This window comes from Nerophis lumbriciformis, linkage group LG37 (genome assembly GCF_033978685.3).
Source record: "Nerophis lumbriciformis linkage group LG37, RoL_Nlum_v2.1, whole genome shotgun sequence".
In the NCBI taxonomy this organism is placed as follows: domain Eukaryota; kingdom Metazoa; phylum Chordata; class Actinopteri; order Syngnathiformes; family Syngnathidae; genus Nerophis; species Nerophis lumbriciformis.
The window spans coordinates 14799715-14826390 of record NC_084584.2 but is presented as its reverse complement, the minus strand read 5'-3'; the positions used below and the strand labels follow the sequence as shown (position 1 = coordinate 14826390).

General features: G+C 38.9%; 1 protein-coding gene across 3 annotated transcripts in view; it reads right to left on the bottom strand.

The window, feature by feature from the left end:
• zmym4.1 (zinc finger MYM-type containing 4, tandem duplicate 1) overlaps positions 1-26676 on the bottom strand; it is a 68806-nt gene that overhangs the window by 15436 nt on the left and 26694 nt on the right. For 2 of the 3 annotated variants that reach the window (XM_061931460.1, XM_061931461.1), the window contains exons 7-18: positions 23529-23732; positions 23288-23438; positions 21386-21501; positions 20928-21101; positions 12823-12973; positions 12569-12741; positions 12341-12488; positions 12148-12240; positions 11793-11824; positions 11522-11675; positions 7214-7329; positions 6930-7131 (exon numbers count right to left, since the gene is read on the bottom strand). In XM_061931460.1, coding sequence (XP_061787444.1) covers positions 6930-7131; positions 7214-7329; positions 11522-11675; positions 11793-11824; positions 12148-12240; positions 12341-12488; positions 12569-12741; positions 12823-12973; positions 20928-21101; positions 21386-21501; positions 23288-23438; positions 23529-23732 — 1714 coding nt within the window. The remainder of the gene's footprint in view (positions 1-6929; positions 7132-7213; positions 7330-11521; positions 11676-11792; positions 11825-12147; positions 12241-12340; positions 12489-12568; positions 12742-12822; positions 12974-20927; positions 21102-21385; positions 21502-23287; positions 23439-23528; positions 23733-26676) is intronic. The other variant, XM_061931462.1, reaches the window with a different exon arrangement.

Genomic DNA, 26676 nt, shown 5'->3' with positions numbered 1-26676 from the left:
TAGGCTTACATACAAACAACATGCATCCACAAAAATATAAGCCACACATACATCCCCCAAACCTCCAACCCAATGCCCTCAACGCAAATCCCATAGGGGTGATGGAAGGATGGTCAGCGCCGAGAGCTGCGGCCTACCACCATTACCCCGCCCCTTCCCTCTGTTGCTAGATATCTCGAGATGTATGTTGTAATATGTATATGTGCTTTGCTATGGAGGTTTTTTCCCACTCCAGACTGGGCCCCCTTAGGAGACCAGTCTAGATTGTAGTTTTTTACTCATCCTTCCCCAGTGTTTTACCTTTTCCCCATCTTTTACGGGGCGCCTTGTGGCGACCCTTCAGCGTTCCTGTTCTGTAACCCTGTACACTGTTTGTTTGTCTAATCTTGAACGGGTTTGTGCTGAAAACAAAGCTTCGTTGTACTTGTGCAATGACAATAAAGACCTATCCTATCTTTACTTTTTTTTTTTTTTTTAAAGTAATGTATAGATATGCTCCCATGGTAAAAGTGATTGTTACGTGACTTGATAAGAAACAAACAATTAACCATTATTAGAAAAATCATTGTTTATTTCAACTATTTTCCCTTAAAGTACCAGTAGAATGGAAAAATAAGTTGCCTCTATATTGAAGCTATTATCGTATATATTTGATTTTACAAACAATAGATATGGGATGGTATAGCTCGGTTGGTAGAGTGGCTGTGCCAGCAACTTGAGGGTTGCAGGTTCGATCCCCGCTTCCGCCATCCTAGTCACTGCCGTTGTGTCCTTGGGCAAGACACTTTACCCACCTGCTCCCAGTGCCACCCACACTGGTTTAAATGTAACTTAGATATTGGGTTTCACTATGTAAAGCGCTTTGAGTCACTTGAGAAAAAGCGCTATATAAATGTAATTCACTTCACTTCACTTCACATCAAAATAGTAATGAGTCATTTTGAGAGATAATGAGCTAGCCAGTCACGTGATCGCGTGACGTAGAAATCTAGGAAACACGGATCCCTTCCCCATCAACAACCAACGACGACTACTTTGGGACAAATGATGATCCAGACTAGGGCTGGGCGATATGGCCTTTTTTTAATATCACAATATTTTAAGGCCATATCGCGATACACGACATATATCTCGATATTTTGCCTTAGCCTTGAATGAACACTTGATGCATATAATCACAGCAGTATGATGATTCTATGTGTCTACATTAAAACATTCTTCTTCATACTGCATTAACATATGCTACTTTTAAACTTTCATGCAGAGAAGGAAATCACAACAAAGAAAAATCAAAATTTTTTTCCATACGGTGTTGATCTGGAAATGTTTGCCTCGGCATTTTGATGGTGTGGGCGTGTGGCACCGAATGGAGATGTTGACGTGCGGAGTAAGCACTGTTCATTCTCTAGCAGGTGACTTTTCAAATGATGCTACATATTAGCAATAATGCTACTTTTTATAGCAACGCTTTCGCCCCACTCTTGACATATTACGATTGTCTGTTCGACATATTCCCACATGAAGCCAAACCATCGCCAGACGATGGACCCCCTGCTGTTTTTTGGGGGAATTAATTATTCCTTCATTTGTTACCAGATTCGCACCTTCTTTCGCTCGTATTACCGCTAGCATCACAGCTAACGTTAGCCATGCTGCTACCTCTCTCCTCCGCGAGGGCGTATACGAATGTGACGTATGATGTGACAGTATGTGACGTGTGTAGAAGCTGCGCTTGCTGTCTGTGAGGAGACACAGGAAAGAGCGAGGAGAGCCTGTAGTGTAATGCCCGCAGCTAAAAGCAACTGCGTGAGAACGCATACTCGAATATCACGATATACCGGTAGTCATTTTCTATATCGCACAGAGACAAACCCGCGATATATCGCGCATATCAATATATCGCCCAGCCCTAATCCAGACCTTTATATTTTTTAGCCTGAATATAAAGAGGGTAAGCTACAGGTTTTAGAAGCTGTGTGCTGAACAAATGCAGTTTTAGTGAAACACTAAGCATGATGTAGCAGTATTGCTAAGTGCTGAACAAGAAACACAAACTACAAACATAACAAAACGATAGCTTACTGCACAACAGTCGCGTCGCCAGACAGATTTCACTGGGGGCACATGGCCCAGTATTGGTCTGCAGTGCCCCAGTAAAAATTACACAAATAAAAAATAAAAAAACTCAGAGTTTTAGGTCTACATAGCATAGACTACAGTGCAAATACTACATAGGATGGTAATTGATTGCTACTGTATTCACTAAACATAAACAATGCGCACATGGCTAATTAATATGGTAATTTATTCTAGTGTAGCGACTTCAGCTGACTTCCTTGTCAACTGAAGTCGAGAGAGAGGCTGGCGATGAGAATCACTGCGTGAGGTAGGTAACGTTAGCCGACAACTTGTTAATTACCGGTATATTATTTTGATTTTGATTTGACCCGAACTGTAACTCATAGATGGATATCAGAAAGCTATTCGCCCACAGCGAAGAATGAGACAGGTAAGTGAGTGTAGTCTTGTCTTAACTTAATGCTAAGTTAACTAACCTTTTCCCTGTATCAAGACAACCATATTAATTTGCTGTACGAGCTGTCGGGGGAATTTCCAGTGAGCATGAAACATAATGAAACTTTTTTTTTTCCTATCATCAAGCCGTGAGCCAAGTTTTTAAATCATTCAAGTTTATTTCACACAAAAATAGCATAGTAGACTTGTCTTGTTAATCGGTTTGTAAAATAATCTTGTCTTGTCACCAGAAAAATGGCTACAGCTAAAGCATCTGATTTTGTTGCCAGAAAAAAATAGTAACATTTCTGTATTTGTCACCAGTAAGATGGCTAAAAATATCGGGTTTTGTTGCTCCAATGAGATTTTTTTGAATATATTTCCATGTCTATTTTGACAAAATGGAACAACAGAGTGCTGGAAGAGGTGAGTGAGCGATTGAAATGAAAGAACCCAGAGATGTAGGGGTGCTTTATTTTATTGTTTTAACTTTGGTAAATGTTCAATTTGCATAGGTTTACTGAAACAAAGATTTTAAAAAAGATTCACTGCTCTTCCTTTTTGCTTTTATCAGTAATCGTTTATAGGTGTAGAGTAATAACATACTTGCCAACCCTCTCGATTTTCCCGGGAGACTCACGAATTTCAGGGCCCCTCCCGAAAATCTCCCGGGGCAACCATTCTCCCAATTTCCACCTGGACAACAATATTGGGGGCGTGCCTTAAAGGCACTGCCTTTAACGTCCTCTACAACCTGTCGTCACGTCCGCTTTTCCTCCATACAAACAGCGTGCCGGCACAGTCTCATAATATATGCGGCTTTTACACACACATAAGTGAATGGAAGGCATACTTGATCAACAGCCATACAGGTCACACTGAGGGTGGCCGTATAAACAACTTTAACACTGTTACAAATATGCGCCACACTGTGAACCCACACCAAACAAGAATGACAAACACATTTCGGAAGAACATCCGCACTGTAACACAACATAAACACAACAGAACAAATATCCAGAACCCCTTGCAGCACTAACTCTTCCGGGACGCTACAACATACACCCCCCCACTACCACCAAACCCAACCCCGCCCCCATCTCCCGAATTCGGAGGTCTCAAGGTTGGCAAGTATGAGAGTAAAGTACACAAGTAGGCCAAATGCATTACCGCAGTACATTTCAGGTGGTTAATCAAAGATCTAGACAACAACATAGTCTGATATGATTGAATATTTTGAAGAACTATTTATGTTTTTTTATGATAAATAAGTGCTGAATATGTCTTTTTTCTCACGCATTTTGCACGCTCTCATGAATTCTTTGTGCCCCAGTACAGTATTAGGTCTAGTGACGCCCCTGCAGTTCACAATGTCTACTCTTACGACGATGACAACTGATAGGACGTCTATATCTTCCCATTTAGATGAAGAATTAATCATAATCCACACTAGGGCTGAAACGACGCGTCGACGTAGTCGACGTCACCGGTTACGTAAATACGTCGACGCCGTTTTTATGCGTCGACGCGTCGCATATTTACGTCACACTACCGTCATGGCGGAGCGCAAAGCAGACGATGCGAGCGGTGCGAGCGAGGGGAAAAAAGCACGCCAAAAGTCGTCAAAAGTGTGGGAGTATTTCAATAAACGGCCTAAGAAGAAACGCTACTTTTACTCCGCTACTTTTATCTACATTCAGCTCGCTACTAATTTTTATCGATCTGTTAATGCACGCTTTGTTTGTTTTGGTCTGTCAGACAGACCTCCATAGTGCCTGCGTTTCAACAAATACAGTCACTGGTGACGTTCACTCCGTTCCACCAATCAGATGAAGTCACTGGTGACGTTGGACCAATCAAACAGAGCCAGGGGTCACATGACCTGACTTAAACAAGTTGAAAAACGTATTCGGGTGTTACCATTTAGTGGTCAATTGTACGGAATATGTACTGTACTGTGCAATCTACTAATAAAAGTTCCAATCAATCAATCAAAAGTGTGAAGGAAAAAAGACCCTTTTTTATTTCAACCGTACATCCCGTCAAAAGCCTAAAGACTGACTGCACAGTTCCTGTCTTCACAATAAAAGTGCCGCTCCATCGCGCCTGCGCTTTCAAAATAAGAGTCTCCGAAAGCCAGCGCAAACAAACTAGCAAGCTACGGAGTTTGCCACCAATGTATTTCTTGTAAAGTGTATAAAAACGAATATGGAAGCTGGACAAATAAGATGCCAAAAACCAACCACTTTCATGTGATATTAGACAGAAAGGAGGAACTTTTTTTCTCCTCCATTTGAAAACGTGGACGTTATCAGCACTACTGTCTGATTACAATCAATGCAAGTCATCAGAATCAGGTAATACACCAACTTATATTCTTGCCTTCATGAAAGAAAGGAATCTATATGTGTTAAACATGCATGTATATTCATTAAAACACCTTTAACATGTAAACAAAAACGGCAAAAAAAAAAATATATAAATTATATACGGTACTGTATATATCAATGTATGTATATATATATATATATATATATATATATATATATATATATGTGTGTGTGTGTATATATATATATATATATATATATATATATGTGTGTGTATATATATATATATATATGTGTGTGTGTGTATATATATATATATATATATATATATATATATATATATATATATATATATATATATATATATATATGTGTGTATATATATGTGTGTGTGTGTATATATATATATATATATATATATATATGATATGTGTGTGTATGTTACTCATCAGTTACTCAGTACTTGAGTAGTTTTTTCACAACATACTTTTTACTTTTACTCAAGTAAATATTTGGGTGACTACTCCTTACTTTTACTTGAGTAATACATCTCTAAAGTAACAGTACTCTTACTTGAGTACAATTTCTGGCTACTCTACCCACCTCTGCTAATAATGTTGTTGTATGCACACTGTGTCGAGCGGAAATGGCCTATCATAGCAGCACAACGGCTATGAACGAACATTTGAAAAGAAAACACCCGACAGCGTTCTTGACATCACCATCAACTAGTCAATCGTCCGCGTGAGTATACGTTGTCATCATTACACAAAAACATGAATGTGTCAATTGTATCTGCGTTGTAAATTCATAAACTAAAGCACCGTTTCGCTCTGAGAGGCGCGTTTGGCCTGCCTGTTCAGTGTTTACAAAGACGCGTTCCTCTTTAACGCTAACGTTAATTACTTGTGCAAATACCTTTTACAACATTAACAGTTACATATACTATGTACAAACGAACAATTAACTTTCACTTTAATCATACTATCATTGTTGTGTTATTAAGCAAAATAAGCAATACTTTTACTTTTGTTGAAATGTTTACACTGTTACAGAATATTTCGTTTTGCACTTTTTTGTATTGGATGTTTATCTTTATTTTTGCACATTTTAGCAAATAAGCAATACTTTTACTTTTGTTGAAATGTTTACACTGTTGTTAAAGAATATTTCCGTTTTGCACTTTTTTGTATTGGATGTTTATCTTTATTTTTGCACATTTTAAAGCAAAATAAGCAATACTTTTACTTTTGAAATGCTTATACTATTGCAGAATATTAAGATTTGCACTGGATGTTTACTTTTATATTTGCACATTAAAAAGCAAATAAGCTACTTTTAATTTTGTTAAATGTTAAAAGTTTTAAATGTTTACATTGTTACAGAATATTTTGTTATGTTGTTGTCAATGTTGACTGAGTGGCCATCCTTTTTTTTTTTGTAAATAAAAGTCATGCCTTTTGAAAAAACTGGCCTACATTTATTTTTTCATCTTCATTTTAAATAAAAAAAATAATCGGTAAAAGGAAAAATAATCTATAGATTAATCGAAAAATTATCTATAGATTAACCGATTAATCGAAAAAATAATCCATAGATTAATCGATAGAAAAACAATCGTTAGCTGCAGCCTTAATCCACACAAAAGGTTAAAAGGAAAAAATGCTGCCTGCAGACGCCTGTCTTTCGGTTGTCATGTCTTTGTCTCCATTTTGGGTATAAAATTGAATGTCACAGATGAACAATTTCTAGATTCATGGCTAAATCCTCCTGTTATCCAAATTAGAGGCATGATTTATAATGTAGAATAATTTTGACGAGCCGAGACGCGATTATGCGGGAGCAGCAGGACATCGGTCAGCTCACAATAATATCACCTCTTGAGGAACTCTGAAGAAACGTTTATCCTTTTCGCGATTTGAACGATTCTTACAGCTGAATACAGAAGCGTAGGGCGAAATGGCACCTAGTACCCATTGAAAACAGAGATAGCTTGATCACCACGTGTATTTAATGAGCGGGACGTCAGTAACATCCAAGCAATACAATAACAATTTCTGCACCAATGCTCAGAACGTCTCCTACCTCCAGCACGACCACTTTCCTCTTTGTCCAGCTCCGTCTCGTCTGCGCTGGCGTTTCCGGTCTGCTCGCCCACCATTTCGGCCATGAGAATGAGCTCTGCTTCAAACGGGTCCTCCGGGAACTTTTCCTTGATCTTTTTGATGGTCTCCACGATGCGGTCGGCGTTGGTCATGTTCACAGGGAGGAACATGGGCACGGGCAGCTGTAGAAGGGACACGTTCATTAGCCCCATGCTAACATGTCAAGCCTTATGTCAACTGTCCCCAAAAGTGGTGTTTACATACCGGCAGCGGCACGCCGACAGCCTTGGGGGTGACCTGGCTGTACATGCTCATAGGTACAGGGATGTAGACTGGCACAGGTACGGGCACGACCATAATTTTGGGCATGGACGTTTCATCTTCAAGGAGAGGGAAAATGCATCATATGAGGCATTCTTTATTATATCTTTGGATTGGAAAACGATTTAGAAAAAACAAAGAAAACTAGAAATAGAAGATGGCTTTCGCTTTAGGATTCTTTTTCTCCCACTTCCAAGGAGGACTAAAGGACTGTAGCTGTCAACTACTGTAGGGATGTAAACATATGCTAATTTCATATCAGTTATCGTGACCAAAACTATCAAGGATATCAATATGCTCAAAAAGTACTTATAAACACTGAAATATTTTGACCAAGTTTTTTTTAAGACCTAAAATAAATAGACACTTTTGGAAAAGACACTATTTCACATGTTTTGTCATTTTTATGCTTCACTGATACTGTTTTAGTCTTAGTATTTTATCTGTTCTAATAGCGTAGCTTTTATTGTTTAAAATATTGCTTTGTACAGTAGTACTTTAAAAATGTAATGAAATGAAAAGTGTGTAGCAAATAAAGTCTATTATTATTTCTGGCGGGCGTTGTATCATCCTACTCCGTTCAGTGGTCCTTAAACGCAACGTAAAAACACCTCCGTCTCGTATTCCTCCGAGCATAGAGCGATCACTTTGTACTAAGAGAGCACATGTTCAAGGTTCAATTTGCACAATTAAATAGTTGTTTAGACAGCAATGTAAGTTCTTTTGTCAGCATTTAAATTAGCGAGCTGGTGCCAGTCAGTCCGGCGTGACTTAATTCTAAGTGCAGTAATCAGTCATGTTTTTTTGAAAATGTTCATTGAAAACTGTAAAACGAACCGTCGGGAGTTTTACCGTTTACCGTTATCATTAAAACCATACATCCTTACATCCCTAATACATGGTTAGTGTCTGTTTAAGTAATTATATTTTCTTTTCATGAATGGAAATTGAAAAATAAAAAACTGGTTTATTTGATTTTCATTTTAAAATCTTTTTTGGTGTCAAAGAGTGACAACTACACCTATAAATGGTTTATTTGCATTCTATATTTTATTTAACAAAAAATGTAAATCCCTACTTAATAAAAACGAAAGAAAAAAAATACTAAAACAGATGTTTTTTTCATATTCCGAAGTAGCTACTTAAAAACAAGATCGCAGAATGTCCGGTAAAAAAAATACTGTACTATAATGTTCGTGCGTGATCAAGACCAGTTTTCACCTCCACTTTTGTGTTATGTACATAGTATTTCTCTAGATGAAGTGAATTGTGAAGTGAATTATATTTACATAGCACTTTTCTCTAGTCACTAAAAGCGCTTTACATAGTGAAACCCATTATCTAAGTTACATTTAAACCAGTGTGGGTAGCACTGGGAGCAGGTGGGTGAAGTGTCTTGCCCAAGGACACAAGGATGGCAGAAGCAGAGATCGAACCCAGAACCCTCAAGTTGCTGACACGGCCGCTCTACCAACCGAGCCACGCCGCCCAACGGCAATGTCAGTGTAGGCCTGCGAAGACATTTTAGCCAAAGTCACAAGCACACAGGTACCGTACATTAATCATTTTCACCGCTCTTACTTTGAAAATAAAAATTCCCAGTGTCAGAATATGCAAAAACATATGTTTTTTTTGTTTCTGTTAGTAGGGATTTAAATGTTTGCTTTTTAGACGTGGTTATTGCTTTTTGGGTCTGTAAAAGAAGAAAGCATTGTTTTTCAATTGTCCATCCATCCATTTTCTACCGCTTATTCCCTTCGGGGTCGCTGGAGCCTATCTCAGCTACAATCGGGTGGAAGGCGGGGTACACCCTGGACAAGTCGCCACCTCATCGCAGGGCCAACACAGATAGACAACATTCACACTCACATTCACACACTAGGGCCAATTTAGTGTTGCCAATCAACCTATCCCCAGGTGCATGTCTTTGGAGGTGGGAGGAAGTCGGAGTACCCAGAGGGAACCCACGCAGTCACAGGGAGAACATGCAAACTCCACACAGAAAGATCCTGAGCCGGGGATTGAACCCTGGACTACTCAGGACCTTCGTATTGTGAGGAACTAAAAGAGAAAATACTGTTGTTTTTCAATTCCTATTCATGATAAGAAAATTAAACAACCAAAACAAACTGACTGTGGATGTGCATCAATAAATCTGATGTGCGTGTATTTGTGACCACTAGGAGTGTAACGATATACGTTATTAATGATAATAACCGCGGTAAAACTCCCGACGGTTAGTGTTACCGTTTTAAATTACATTAATGGAAAAACCGTGATTGATAACTGCACTTTGATAAACTAACAGACTGACGGGCGCCAGCTTGCTAGTTTAAATGCTAACATGAAAACAATAGACGTTAACATCTTTCCCCATTAGGGAAAGGACATAACCAAATCTTAAAATACATAAACACAATACTGTCTGAGCAACTGAGATATTCAATTATTTACATTGAACCTACAACCTGTGCTCTCTTACAGCAGAGTGATCGTTCTATACCGAAAGGAATACGACACAGAGGTGTTTTTAAAAAGCGTTCAAGGACTGCTTAACAGAGTAGGACGCCACAACACCTGCTAGAAATAATAAATCATAATAACAGGGCTCGAACAACTTGTCAGATTTTTGTCATTACATGATGCCTTTATCTCTATTTTTACATTTTTATAGAGGGATGTATTTTTTTAATAGATTTTTGTCATTACATGATGCCTTTATCTCTATTTTTACATTTTTATAGAGGGAAGTATTTTTTTTAAATGATTTATTTATGTTTTTAAGTTATGCGCATTTATATGTACATGTAGATGCTGTATCACGACAGATCCATTAAGAGTTTGAGCAGAAATATGTCATATAGGAAGTAACTATACACAATAAAACATTAACAAAATGATGTGTCACATTAATGGTTTTTGAAGTAATACCTTTGTGACATGAAAAAAAACCCACAAGAAATGTAAAAAAAACATGGCGTTTACTTTTTGATATGAATATAAAACTCAAAGCAGTTTGGCTAATGAAGATGAAGTCTAATAAACAAGCTTTGTCCTTCAACAACGCCTCCTTGTAGTTCAGTGCAAGTTTGGCCAACAAAAATAAAGAGGAGTGACACCTCTCACATCGAATACACAATCTTCACAGCCAGCGTTCAATTCGATGAGATGACAAATCATTTTAGCTAGTATTGATGTTATTTGAACACTGATACAGTTTGCAGTTAAATAGAGGAGGAGTGAACATCCTAGTAAACAAACTAAAGACTTTATGAACAAATTGTGACAACGCTCACGACACATCGCCTGCTGCATGTTTCCTCACCTCATTAACTCTCAGTCACAGCAGCTGATGGACGCTATATTGAGAAAATGAAAGCAACATCAAATAGTTTTCTCCTTCGCTGTATACTTTTAGTGTGGGGCGAAATGCGTCTGTCTCCAATATTGTCCACACCTGTCTCCATCTAAACACAGCAGTGCGCTCTTAAACGCACGCCGGGAAGCAAGGGGAAAATGACGTTAAACGAAGCGCTTGGCTCCGTTTACTGCGAAGGGAAATCTCTGGAGCAATGTCCGCCATGATTATCAAGTCAAACGACACTAGTGCGCATGCGCCTGACTTCGTGTTGCCTAAAATGCATTAATAAATTAAGTTTTTTCAGTAATTGAAAAATTAGACGGTTCTATTAACCGCCGGGAATTTTATCGCAAATGATCATTATACCATTTATTGTTACATCCCTCGTTCATTAACAAGTAAAAAGTCAAGGGCGGTCATAGCATGTTTTTGCTGTCTATGTTGGTCAATTTTTTAGGGCTTACGGCAAGTCACAAGGGCGGTCGCGGCGTTTGCCGCGGTTAAATTCGAGCCCTGTAATAATAGATTTGATTTGTTACGCACTTTTCATTTAAATAAATCTTAAAGTGCTACAATATAAAACACATACAATTAAAGCTCAGCCATTAAAACTAAGACTAAAACACTATCAGTGAGTCATAAAGAAACACAAAACACGAAAAATAGTGGCTATTATAAAAGTGACTATTTTAGTTATAAAAAAAATAACTTGGTAAAATATTTTCAGTGTGTCAATAAGTACTTTTTGAGCACATTCAACAATGCAGCGATAACACTGAGAAGTGTAATCATTTTGGTCACAATAACTGTGATATGAAAATGTTTATGTCCTTCCATCCCTAGTTACCACAAATGAACCAACAAATCGCCACGTTGGACCTCGCTCGTACCCGTCTGTGCTTCAACGTTGGCGGTCTGCACCTTACAGGAGACGCCCTTGTTGTGAACCAACGGCTTGCACAGCAGCGCTTTATTCTTCTGCGTTCTGGAGGTGGGAGTATACTGCGGCTTCTCCGGCTTCTCCAAGTCGACTTCGATGCTGATCTGGAGAGATTGCATCAGCAAACGCACGAATCAGAAGCATCCTTATCGAGTCATTCACCGCCCACTTGCATGCAATTCTGTTTGTTTGTGGATACAAAACGCTACAGGGCTGCTCACCGGTTCAGAATCTATGGTCAGTGAGTCGGCACCTGCAAAGAGACAAAGCATTGTAGCTTAAAAGTGACTATACACACTTTTTTTTAGGCTTGTGGCTTGCAGGTTTACAATCAGCGTAGCTATTAAACTACGTGGTTGATCTCCACTTCAATGTGGTCCAAGGAGGGAAACAGCTAGAACTACAAGCATTAATTTGACATCTTCTTCTTTGCAATGCTCATTACTGCCGCCCGCAGGACTGAAGGGATAGTTCAAGCATTGCACTCGCCGCTCAGCTACACAAATACTAATAATCAACAGCTATGCAGCTTTGGTGGAGCGCTTGTCTTGTCGTTTGTGTGTATGTGTTCTCTACTTGGCTGCGAAGGCCTCTTGGGAGTGCTGGGACTCGCCAGCTCAGACGCCAGCGAAACAACATTTGCGATGACGGGCGCGGCCTCCTGAGAGTCTGCAACGACAGCAGCCAGGAGTGGACGCGAGCCGTCACACGTCAGCGGTTAGGGTGTTTTATCCAATGAGAAGCGGCAAGGCCAGAAGGCGACGCCCACCTGGCGAGAAGACGGTGCCCTGCGTTTTGACGTGGAGGTTGCAGAACTGGTACAAACACGGCAGGTCGCAGAAGTTCATGACGTCTCCCAGCATGAAGATGCTTTGCTTCAGTTTGCCTTTGCGGCCACACGAGGTGCACTTTGCAACCTAGCGGACAGCAGGGGGGGGAGGAATGCGTGAACGGCCTTCAAGCACCGGAAACAGTTCAGGGCGAGCGCGAGACTTACGTGGCAGAAGAGCATGGTGTATTTGGTCCTGCAGTCCTCCGAGCAGAACTGCTCCGTGGAGCCACCATATAGCGCCGTCACCAGCTTCTTGGAGACGCAGCGGCAGTAGCAGCACGACTTGCAGTGCTTGCCCCAGCTTTTTTCCAGCTCGTTTTCGTAGAGCAGCTTGCAGCCTGTGAAGAGAGGAGACAACCGACTGTTCCAACCCGAAGCAATCAAGTTTCTGGGCGTGGTTTTGGGGCACACCGTCTTACCGCCGCCGCAGAAGTAGATGTCCTTGGAGTTGATTCTTTTGACCTCTTGGCAGATCTTGTCCCTCTTGCAGTATTCACACCGGCTGGTGATATTATTGGCGATCTTGAACTGCTCGGCGCAGCTCATGTCGCAGGCAAACAACAGCTTGTTCTACATGCAGTTAAGGATGACATTTTATTGACATTCTGTGTCACATAAAAGGTCTCTGCAGGTTTCAACAAGTCAAATTGTGCATTTGAACAATCGTGTGTGGTATATGTAGATGTGTGTGTGTGTGTGTGTGTGTGTGTGTGTGTGTATATATATATACAAACCCCGTTTCCATATGAGTTGGGAAATTGTGTTAGATGTAAATATAAACGGAATACAATGATTTGCAAATCCTTTTCAACCGATATTCAATTGAATGCACTACAAAGACAAGATATTTGATGTTCAAACTCATAAACTTTTTTTTTTTTTTGCAAATAATAATTAACTTAGAATTTCATGGCTGCAACACGTGCCAAAGTAGTTGGGAAAGGGCATGTTCACCACTGTGTTACATCACCTTTTCTTTTAACAACACTCAATAAACGATTGGGAACTGAGGAAACTAATTGTTGAAGCTTTGAAAGTGGAATTCTTTCCCATTCTTGTTTTATGTAGAGCTTCAGTCGTTCAAACGTCCGCTGTCGTATTTTACGCTTCATAATGCGCCACACATTTTCGATGGGAGACAGGTCTGGACTGCAGGCGGGCCAGGAAAGTACCCGCACTCTTTTTTTTACGAAGCCACGCTGTTGTAACACGTGCTGAATGTGGCTTGGCATTGTCTTGCTGAAATAAGCAGGGGCGACCATGATAAAGACGGCGCTTAGATGGCAGCATATGTTGTTCCAAAACCTGTATCATACCTGCCAACTTTTGAAATCAGAAAAACCTAGTAGCCAGGGTCCACGGGCCGCAGGCCCCGGTAGGTCCAGGACAAAGTCCTGGTGGGGGGTTCAGTTCGCCCCCCCGACGCAAAATGATTGATTGCATTCAGACAGGTTAAAATGTTGCTAAAACCATCACTTTTCTATCAGTCACAGTGACTTTTCAAAACAAAAATATTACAGCAAAAATCATATGGGTTGATTGACATGTTTATTCTGTAAGCTAACTTCAATAGTTTGAAATTATTTTGACAGTTAATGCCAGTTATCCTGTCAACCTTTCACAAGACTTCAATTTGTTAATTGAAAGTATAAACAGAATAAACACTTTTTACAGTAAACAAATGGTAAAACAGTACTAAACAATTCCATTAAAAAAAAAATTCATGTCATTATTAACTTTCTGTCCAAGCTTGTATAATCTACTGCCTTGTTCAATTGTAAAAAATATTCTGTGCCTAAAATTCACATTTGTATCACAATTATCATACTGTAAACATGGTAAGCTAACTTCATTAAAATTAATAGTCCTGTCAATAGCATGGAATTACAATTCAAATGTAGTTTTTTTGTAAGCCTTTCAAAAGAATACAAAATATGAAAAATGAATGAAAATTAATTTAAGCCATCAGACACTTGAAAAGTGGCACATCACATCTCTAATGTAATCATTTTAACTTTTCAACAGAAATAGCACTGCAAAAATATTAAGGACATACTTCTGTATTTTGGTAGTTATGCTGTCAACATTTAACAAGATTTCTTCAACTTGGACTTGAAAGCATAAATAGTATAAACACTTTTAACAGTATAACAGTACTAAACAATTCCAATAGATAACATTGGTGTCATTACCTTTTTGTGGCTAAAATCCAAATTTAGCAACGGCATTAGACTTGTGTTTTTTTGTCCCAACGTGGTCTTTTACATCGCTAATTCCTCCGTGTCCGATCGAAAAATCTTGTCTGCACAAGGTGCAATTCGCGTAGTTTTCACCCTTTTTGGAACGGATAATTATTCCCGGATAGGCTTTTGAATATTCTTCACGGAATGACTGCAGTTTTCTTTTTGGTTTAAGACTCGTTTGCGATTTTTCTCCGGCTGATTCCATGATCGTTCACTCGTTTGGAAACAATGGGCAACAGGTGCCTCGTGCTTGGCAGCGTTGCTATAAATAGCCTCGCGCATGGCATTCGGAATGGCTCGATAGGAAGTTACGGGAAGCAGTGTCGATTGTCATTGTTGTTACGCGATTTCGTGAATAAAACTTAAAAAAATAAAATAAAAAATTAATTAATGAAAAACCGTATTTTTTATCACTGCAACCGTATCCCAGAATAGGTTGATGAAAACCGTACTAATTACGGGAAAACCGGAGTAGTTGGCAGGTATGCTGTATGTACCTTTCAGCATTAATGGTGCCTTCATAGATGTGTAAGTTACCCATGCCTTGGGCACTAATGCACCCCCATACCGTCACAGATGCTGGCTTTCGAACTTTGCGTCGATAACAGTCTGGATGGTTCGCTTCCCCTTTGGTTCGGATGACACGATGTTGAATATTTCCAAAAACAATTTGAAATGTGGACTCGTCAGACCACAGAACACTTTTCCACTTTGCATGAGTCCATCTTAGATGATCTCGGGCCCAGAGAAGCCGGCGGCGTTTCTGGGTGTTGTTGATAAATGGCTTTCGCTTTGCATAGTAGAGGGGGGGGGGGTTACCCACATATGCGGTCCTCTCCAAGGTTTCTCATAGTCATTCACATCGACGTCCCACTGGGGTGAGTTTTTCCTTGCCCTTATGTGGGCTTTGTACCGAGGATGTCGTTGTGGCTTGTGCAGCCCTTTGAGACACTTGTGATTTAGGGCTATATAAATAAACATTGATTGATTGATTGATTTAACTTGCACTTACAGATGTCGCGACAAACTGTATTTAGTGACAGTGGTTTTTTGAAGTGTTCCTGAGCCCATGTGGTGATATCCTTTAGAGATTGATGTCGGTTTTTGATACAGTGCCGTCTGAGGGATCGAAGGTCACGGTCATTCAATGTTGGTTTCCGGCCATGCCGCTTACGTGGAGTGATTTCTCCAGATTCTCTGAACCTTTTGATGATATCATGGACCGTAGATGTTGAAATCCCTAAATTTCTTGCAATTGCACTTTGAGAAACATTGTTCTTAAACTGTTTGACTATTTGCTCACGCAGTTGTAGACAAAGGGGTGTACCTCGCCCCATCCTTTCTTGTGAAAGACTGAGCATTTTTTGGGAAGCTGTTTTTATACCCAATCATGGCACCCACCTGTTCCCAATTAGCCTGCACACCTGTGGGATGTTCCAAATAAGTGTTTGATGAGGATTCCTCAACTTTATCAGTATTTATTGCCACCTTTCCCAACTTCTTTGTCACGTGTTGCTGGCATCAAATTCTAAAGTTAATGATTATTTGCAAAAAAAAAATGTTCATCAGTTTGAACATCAAATATGTTGTCTTTGTAGCATATTCAACTGAATATGGGTTGAAAATGATTTGCAAATCATTGTATTCCGTTTATATTTACATCCAACACAATTTCCCAACTCATATGGAAACGGGGTTTGTATATATATATTAGGGGTGTAATGGTACACAAAAATTTCGGTTCGGTACGTACCGGTACCTCGGTTTAGAGGTCACGGTTCGGTTCATTTTCGGTACAGTAAGAAAACAACAAAATATACATTTTTGGGTTATTTATTTACCAAATTTGCAAAATCTTCCACAAAAAGTATTTTCGTAGTGGAATATTTGATGTGAAGTAATCGGAACCTTGGATAGGTCAATAATTCATAATAACATTGATTTTGATTCAATATTATGTTTTGAGCAATGACAGTTTGAAAGAAAAAAAAAACAACTTTGTTTTATTAGTCAACATTGCAACTTTTTGTAAATTACATGTAACCTTTAATATTTCACTTTAGTTATGTTTTTGTTTATTTTAATAGTATTTTTAGAATGTGCTGTGGGCCTTTAAAACATTAGCTGTGGGCCGCAAATGGCCTCCGGGGCACACTTTTGACACCCCTGCTATAGATAATAAGAAATTAAATCTGATAAATCTATGGATAAAAAGCAGAGCCTGGCGACGCATGCGCGTTTATCATAACTCTCTCGCTCTCTCTGTCTCTGGCCCTCCCTCACGAATGCTGCTGCGCGCACAATTTGTTTGGTTTTCAACCCCTTCTTAACCCTGAATGTACATTGAAAATACACGCAACCCTAACTCAAAATGCCGGACATTTGAGGCATTTAAGAAACTCCGCTCTGACAGCTCCGCAAAAGAGGACATGTCCGGTGAAAAGAGGACGTATGGTCAGTCTATCCTAACCCGTTAGCTGCTAGCATGCCGTGTGTGGTGCCTCGGTGTGCATTGTTTACACAACGTGCGTTACGCTACTTAATATGTCCGTGTGGAAACTCGTTCGGTACACCTCCGAACCGAACCGGAACCCCCGTACCGAAACGGTTCAATACAAATACACGTACCGTTACACCCCTAATATATATATATATATATATATATATATATATATATATATATATATATATATATATATATATATATAGAGATAGATACACACACACACACACTCTAGAGTTCTTTCTTGTGTTTCTTTATCTTAAGATCGATTTCTTGTTTTTGTTCTTCTCTATTTGACATGTACAAAGTGAATGTTGAAAGGGTAGGCATAATAAGCTTTTAGCTTGAGCCTCTATACCTTTTTGGTAAGGAAATGCCAACAGATACTTTTATTTATGTATCTGCTAGGCAATTGAAGTGTACTGTTTACATGAACTGATGACCAAACGTTTTTAAAAGGTGTAAATCTTTATTGTTTTACAGTTCTCTTTTATGTATTTTAAAATGTATGTCTTAACGTATTACTTTTCTGAAATTGCTCTGTGACGTGCTGTTGACCTCTTGGCCAGGTCACCCTTGTGAAAGAGATCTTGATCTCAATGGGTTTCTTATCTGGTTAAATAAAGGTTGTAAAAAAAATAAAAACCATTGAATTGAATTGAGACTTTTCTAAGACCATAATGAATATAATTTAAGACCATTTAATATCCATACGGACAAAAAAGTACAAAGATACAAAGGAAAATCAGAGGGCCAGAATGAATTGTAAGTATATGAAATAATTCACTACTCTTTCATATTGGAAAACAAAATGGTTAAACTCACAAAATACACCAGAAGACTCTCTATTGCAATCTAATTGAAAAAAATATTTGCAAACATCATAATAGGCATTTTTCGGATTTACCATCGGAGTGTTTTCTTGCAGAAGGTGCAGTGTGCGTCATAACAAGTGTTTTCATGTAAGAACAACAACAACCAGAACGTCAGCAAAGGTAGAAGAAAGCAAAACATTATATTGTCTGTGCAAGGGACTGTTAGCATCTCTGCTAAAGCTAAATAGCTAACTTTTGCAGTGTTTGTGCGGCTGTCAGAATTGAGCAAACAGAAAAAATCATCCACAGTACAACTACTGTTTTTGCACAAAGTTGTGAACAGAGCGAATGTCTAAAAAGAAAGAAGGTAACTATGGCTTGCAAGGCTCAAGCAGAACTTGAATGTGAATAATGTGGATAAGATTCACATTTGCTCATCTTGTATCTGATATGTATGAATACATTTTTATTTATTTTTTGTGTGACTTTTTTTAATCAAACATATTGCTAATAAACAAGGACTAGTTTTTATTTCAGTATGCCAAGATGACATTCGCAAATCGTCCTTGCTTTGTCCACCCAAACATAAACCGAGTGTAAACACTAAACAGACGACCTTTATAGCTTTCAATGTCGGTTGCTGTATAAATTTGGAGAAGCTGGACTCAAATTATTGGAATAAATAATACAAATAATATAAGAGAATTATGTCTATCTGTGTTGGCCCTGTGATGAGGTGGCGACTGCCCGAATGCAGCTGAGATAGGCTCCAGCACCCCCCGCGACCCCGAACAGGACTAGCGGTAGAAAACGGATGGATGGATGTTTTTTTTATAGTTTTAGTAAACACAGAGAAATTAGTGTGTGCTTACTGTATGTAATAGTATGATTTCACAAGTACACATCTTATACTGATCTCCTTCGACAATTGGCGCCACTTTACCCACATAACACTCCTTTGGGGGGTTAAGTTGATCCTTGTATAGTTGTGAAAATGTTTGTGACGTTTTTGCAGCTTTGACACAGACTTTTCCCTGATTTTTGACTTTTACATTATCATTCACGCAATGTTTACAAACACTTCCCTTCTTGATGGTTCCACAAGCGGGTCCCAAACACATCATACAATTCCATCGACCGACTTCAAACAAGCATTAGATTGATCAATCTGAGCCACTAATTGTTGAACTTGCACTTACCCATCTTTTGCAAGTAATTGGGCGTTCATGTGGATAGCACAGGTAGCCTACTTTAGTTCCGTTTTGTAGTTACATTATAGGGTCTTCGAAAATCAAAACATTTAAAAGCAAGAATGAAATTTACACGTTTTAAATAAAAGTAACTTAAATAAATTTATAACTTTCGAAATCTATTTATGACTTTTTATGAGATTCTCGGACAATTTTAGACATTTTAAGGCCTTAAATTCAGATAGTTGGATTTAAGACTTTTTAAGACCCGTAGATACCCTGCACATGAAGCCGAGAGCAACCTAAAAGCACCTAGGGATGGGTACCATTCACATTTGAACCAATACAATACCAATTCCCGGTACTTGGGAATCTATACTGGTACTCAACAGTAGCAATTTTAGGTACTTTTGTGTGTGTTAATAATAACTGTTTTTGATAATAAAATAATTTTGTATTGCAACATTTAAAAATGATCTGATTACGATAAGTGCTTGTTTTCATTACACATTTATGATTCTTTCCAATTATGACATTAAGTTGCAACTACAGTTGCAAGTCCAAGACCTTAATTTATGGTGGGTTGGCTAGTCAGTTTAGTCTTTGCTGTCAAGTGTTTTGTTGCGCCCTAAACGGTGTTAATAATGTAAGTATAATAATTATTACGCACCAGCAGTTTGATTGTAATGTGTATTGTGCATCATAGCTGTAGTTTTCATTAACAAATTTGGAGGTGTTTAAATAGCCATGTAAAATCGCTAATCATGAGCATGTCAAAAGCAAAGGAAATGTACATTAGCATCAAGCTATCTTATTTTTGGAAAAATAGAGCCTTACTTTACTCATGGTGTAGCGTTTTTTTTTTAGTCAATTTCTTTGTTTGCATGGAAAATTGCAATATTACTAAAAGGTAGTAGGGCTGAGTACACTCTCAGTGCTGCTGGAGTGCTCGCAAAGCGTCAAAGTGCAAAGAGCGGGCCACCGGGCGTGACGTCACGCGCAACCCTGGTACCGTAACATGACACCGTTGGATTTTAGGTGGGTTCGGTGGGTGCCAAAACAGTAACGGATTTCGTACCATCCCTTAAGTAGGGCTGTCAAACAATTAAAATATTTAATTGTGATGATCGCATTTTGTCCATGTTTAAATCTTGATTAATCTTTAATGAGTGTACCTTTTGTACTAATAATACTACCAACATAGAACTGGATAATTTGTCAGCTTTACTGTATGCACATGTTTGTTTACAAAACAGTACAAATATTTTGATCTTGCAAGATCAAACACGGAACGGCACAGGAAGTCCTTCATACCGACCGCCATCAGACTGTATAATGCAAATGTTCCTTTTTGACTGTACTTAAATGTATAATAGACTATTTATATTATTCACATGTGAATAATGCTGTATAATAGACTGTATATATATTATTCACATGTGAATAATGCTGTATAATAGACTATATTATTCACATGTGAATAATGCTGTATAATAGACTGTATTTATATTATTCACATGTGAATAATGTTGTATAATAGACTGTATTTATATTATTCCCATGTAAAAAATACTTACCGTAAGTGTTTATTGTTTATTGTGAGCTAACTGTGGTGCTAAATTTCACCCAGGGATCAATAAAGTACTTTCTATTCTATTCTATGTCGTATATGTCAATTCAAGCATTCAGTCGTTGTGTGTGTGTGTGTGTGTGTGTGTGTGTGTGTGTGTGTGTGTGTGTGTGTGTGTGTGTGTGAGTGTGTGTGTGTGTTACCTCGATCTGGATGACTTGAGGCTTGGAAGTTATTTTGAGGGCGCATTGTGCACAGTTCAGCGCTGCGGATGTGGTTAGCGGCAGCGGGTGAGGTGTAGCGCTCTGGTCCTGGCCGGAGGCCACAGACAGCTTTGGGAAAATGCTCGCTTGTTTCTGTTTCATCTTGAACTTTTCCTACGGCGCACAAGCGAAAAACAACCTTCACCACAACTGCAACCGACTCGAAGACACACAATACAGTGGAACCGCTTTAGGGTCGACGGCTGACTCATGTTGACATAACCGCGACTGAAACTAACAATTGTTTCCACTTTTGACTGTGGTCAGACGCATAAGAATAATAGACTTAAGCGAGCTCTTTGTAGTATGACAAAGATGCCAGGACTTGATGAGCTGCCGACCTAAACGGGTTCCACTGTATATTCTTGCTTCTGCCATTGTGTTTCTGCTGGGACTACCTGAAACTCCATGACACACGTCAGCGTGCAGAAGTTCCTGATGGTGGTATCGGACATGGCCAGGTGGTACGCCGGCACCGTGTGTTTGCCACAGTTGTCGCAGTTTAAGTGCGCACCTGGAGATGCAAGCGGGAGATGTAATACATTCATAATGCCTCCTGCATGAGTCTGAATTCTGCAATAGGATTATTGACGGAAAAAGCACTATTTCCTCTATACCAATGATTCTCAAACTGTGGTACGTGTACCGTTAGTGGTCCGCGGGCTCCGTCTAGTGAAGGGGTCAGCAACATAAAATGTTGAAAGAGCCATATTGGACCAAAAATACAAAAAAAATCTGTTTGGAGCCACAAAATATAATATAATAATAATAATATTAACACTAAATTAGTCATCTTACTCTTGATTGTAATCATATTCAATAATCATATCTAATTTATATATAGAATAAACCTTGTCAAATAATGTGAAAGCATGTGTTTATCACAAAGATTATTATTAGGTCAGGCTGATTACAAAAATAAATACTAATCAAACATACAGCAAAACTGATGACAAATATTTTTTACATACAATTACCCAGTGCTAAAATAAATACATTCTAAATAAATTTGTAATAAAAACTAATATATGCATGTTTTTTAAAATAAACTCTAAATAACATTTTTATTCAAATGAAAATACAGCTTCACCACTTTAGTCATAATTTTTGCGCTAAAGAAACTTCTCTACGACTTTAGCTCCAGGCTTCTTCTGTTTGAGATTGTCATTACTGCCACAATTGGTGGAAAAGTGTATTACAACTGAGCACCGATGCAGCCCATTCGGACCACCGCTGAGAAACATATTTTTGCCTTGCCCTATGGTTAAGAAACACTGATCTTGTGTATATTTATACAATTTTTACTTAAAGCTGCATTTTAAATGTATCACTGAACTAACCTACTCAGTGGCCTAGTGGTTAGAGTGTCCGCCCTGAGATCGGTAGGTTGTGAGTTCAAACCGAGTCATACCAAAGACTATACAAATGGGACCCATTACCTCCCTGCTTGGCACTCAGCATCAAGGGTTGGAATTGGGGGTTAAATCACCAAAAATTATTCCTCTGCGCGGCACCGCTGCTGCCCACTGCTCCCCTCACCTCCCAGGGGGTGAACAAGGGGATGGGTCAAATGCAGAGGACAAATGACAAATTTCACCACACCCTGTGTGTGTGTGTGAGACAATCATTGGTACTCTTACTATTATGTGGACTGGACTCTCACAATATTATGTCAGACCCACTCGACATCCATTGCATTCGGTCTCCCCTAGGGGGGGGGGGGGGTTCTCATAGTCATTCACATCGACGTCCCACTGGGGTGAGTTTTTCCTTGCCCTTATGTGGGCTCTGTACCGAGGATGTCGTTGTGGCTTGTGCAGCCCTTTGAGACACTTGTGATTTAGGGCTATATAAATAAACATCGATTGATTGATTGATTGATACTTTAACTTTAACTTGAATGCAGAATATTGTTAAACATCGCAATACTGTATCGTACTGTGACTCAAGTACTGTATTGTGAATTTATTGCCAATACCCAGCCCTGGTTATGCAGCTATTAGACCCTTTTACGATTCAGTTTTACGCATTATGATACAATCACATGGAAAAAACGTGCAGTTACACAACAACACGTCTTGTCAAGGCATCTTCCTGCTTGAAAATGTTGAGTGAATTGACTGGACATACAGAATGCTGCAGCACTCTTTTTTTCCACTTGAAAATAGTGGCATCAAACCACTCTCCATTTAAAGTTAGCATAAAAAATGCAGAGAAAAAACTAATCTGTGCGTTAGCTGGCTTCATATCAAAATGAGAGTCAAATGAATGTGTAAAATGGAGGAGGAGGCGACGCATACCTGAGGAGCTGACACTCTGGACCATGAAGGCCATGACGCAGCTGCTGCTACAGAAGAGGCTCACAGAGTCGTCTGTGCTTTGGTTGTGGACCATGTCTGCGAGCAGCCGCGGAGAACGACACATGGAGCACGGCAGCGTTATCTTGGTTTTCTTTTGGAGACAAAAAAAAGAAAAAGAAAATGAGTTGCGATCGTAAAGGAGGACTTTAATCTGTTGTGATTTCTCTTCAGGCGCCCGTACGCTTTTGTACTTGGTCAGACAGTCGATGTTACACAGTGTCTTGCTGCTGCCCTCCATCTTGAGCAGCAGCGGGCTGGTGTGGCAGAAGGTGCCGCAGTTTGCACAGCCCGCCATGGACAGGTGGTTGGTGGTGCGGAAGCGCTTGAAGCACGAGTCGCTGCACATCCTGTGGACGGTGCCGCTCAGAACCACCTCGTGTTTGCTCTGGTTAAATGCAGAAGAAAGAAAGTGAGGACTACAAAAGGTGTGCCTTCACACTCGTAGTCCAAGACTCTGGTCTGGACCAGATAGCGTTCACTGTGTTTGCATGTTGGGATCGATGGACTGCGTTCAAACTTGACCAAACGGATTTAAGAGTGAATACACAAAGTATTAGGAGTGTGCTGACTCGATATTGTTACCGGTCCTAAATCAGTAAAACAATATCGTATGATATCGGCTTGCATTTACATTTTCTGATATTAATGCCAATACATTTACTGGTGCAAAACAGGTTAACATCCAAATGTTCTCCAATAAGCACACAAAGTTAATATGTCCTTACATGTTTGTGTAGTCATTTAAAAAAGGTAAAGATGGTAGGCTATAGAAGCTACACAACAGCTAGGCACACAATACCACACAAGCATAATAAGTAGGGATGTCCGATAATATCGGACTGCTGATATTATCGGACGATAAATGCTTTAAAATGTAATATCGGAAATTATCGGTATCGGTTTCAAAATTATCGGTTTCAAAAAGTAAAATGTATGACTTTTTAAAACACTGTTACAAATACAAATATGCGCCACACTGTGAACCCACACCAAACAAGAATGACAAACACATTTCGGGAGAACATCCGCACCGTAACACAACATAAACACAACAGAACAAATACCCAGAACCCCTTGCAGTGCGAACTCTTTCGGGACCCTACAATATACACCCCCCGCTACTCCCTATCCCCCCAACCTCCTCATGCTCTCTCAGGGAGAGCATGTCCCAAATTCCAAGCTGCTGTTTTGAGGCATATTAAAAAAAATTATGCACTTTGTGACTTCAATAATAAATATGGCAGTGCCATGTTGGCACTTTTTTTCCATAACTTGAGGTGAAGTTGTTCTCTTATTTTGGAAAACTTTGTTACATTGTTTATTGCATCCAGCGGGGCATCGCAACAAAATTAGGCATAATAATGTGTTAATTCCACGACTGTATATATCGGTATCGATTGATATCGGAATCGGTAATTAAGAGTTGGACAATATCGGAATATCGGCAAAAAAGACATTATCGGACATCTCTAATAAAAAGCGTCCTTCATTGAACAATATTGCAGTCTAAAACAACACCGTCGTCAATATAAATAAGTATCAAATAATTATAGTTGCATATTACTTACACATACAAAGTCTCCGAGGCAGAAGCGTATCAGAAAGTATTCAGCAACAAACGTGTCCGCATCATGAGCTTAATTTAATGAGTTATTGTGACCCATCCGTGTCGCCAAAACACAAATTAACACTCCACTTCAAAAGCATAAATCTGTCCTAAGGTTAGTGTTTTCATAAGTAATTTCACTTGATCAAACCTTTTCTAACATGCCACACTACAAGGTAATAAAAGTATATCAATGTATTCCTTAAGGTTAGTGTTTTTCCTACCTACTATTGTTCTTTGTTTGACTAATTTCACTTGATCAAACTTTTTCTAACTTTCCACACTAATAAAAGTGTGTATTATTTGGGACCTTCCATCTTGCAGGGAAGAGTCCTCCCAGATCCTTTTTTTTTCAAAGCTGTCTAGAATTGAAAATGATTCTACAAAATAGCAGTATGTAAAAACAATAGCGATACCAGCGCTGGAGAGGAGACCCTCACATATGCTTTTGTTCCTTTTGCAGCAGCCCCTTCACAAGGATCAAAACCAAAAGTTAACTTGGCGTGCGTGCTGTGCACACACACATTCTTGTCTACTTTCACTCCCCACACCTGGTTTATCCTGACACCATTACAAGTAGAGAGAATAATGTGTGTGCATAGATAAGAAACAGGGTGAGATCATAGTTTTTATCTCCTGTGAGCAAAACCAAGGCCAAAGCTCGTAACTTCTAAGGCACATGTGTCAAACTCAAGGCCAGAGGGCCAGATTTGGCCCGCGACATCATTTTATTTGGCCCGCAAACACCTGGAAATTATATGTGTCAATAAAGTACTTTATATTTTCCCACTAAATGTAAATTATTTTTTTCAATTTGACAGAAAAAATATATGTACTGCTTGAAATTGCATAACTTTTAAATTTTAATAGTATCCAATATTGCAACAAATACTACATTATATTATCATACTTTCCAAACATGTTTTTGTCTCAATAAAAAATTATATAAATACTTAACTTTACAGCAAACTACCCATCAAATTAATAAAAATGACAATACATTTTGCGTTGTTCTTTACAGCATATTACTGTAAATTGAAAAAAAGTACTACTGTTTTTTGCGCTAAAATTCTGTTGACTGAAATGCCAGTGTTGGACTGTAAAATCTACGGTTGTTGTTTTTAACGGTGTATTACTGTAAATGGAAAGACGGTACACTTGTTTTTACGGTAGAAAAACTGGCAGCTAACTTGCCAGAATAAAAAGAGAACTTGTACTGTTTTTCCATTAATTTAACCTCTAAAGGCCTAAGTGGCCACATGCGTGGACAGCACCTTTTGGCTCTTATTTCCAAAATTGTGTACACTACTGAATTGGGGTCTTATGGCTGCTTATGTGGACACTTATACTGCCATCTGGTGATGTCAGAAGAGTATAACATACAATGGAATTTGGAGGGAAAAAAAGTGAAAAAATAAGAATTAGCATGTCACTAAACATGAAGTACACGTTTGTGTACTTATGGACTAAGTACATCATATCAAAAGATGATTCTTAGTTTTTATTCTAATTAGGGTCCAATAAGCCCAAATAGCAAAGAGAAATAAAAAAAAAGCATGTAAACAAACAGCTTGGGCCTTAAGAGGCTAACAAATATAATGTTGTAAAAACCTATGTCAATTTAACACAAAAATTCTGGCAACTAAGCTGCCAGCTTTTTCCATAACCTCCCCACCCCCCAAAAAAAGCAGTGGTACAGTTTTTCCATTTAACGTATAATGTT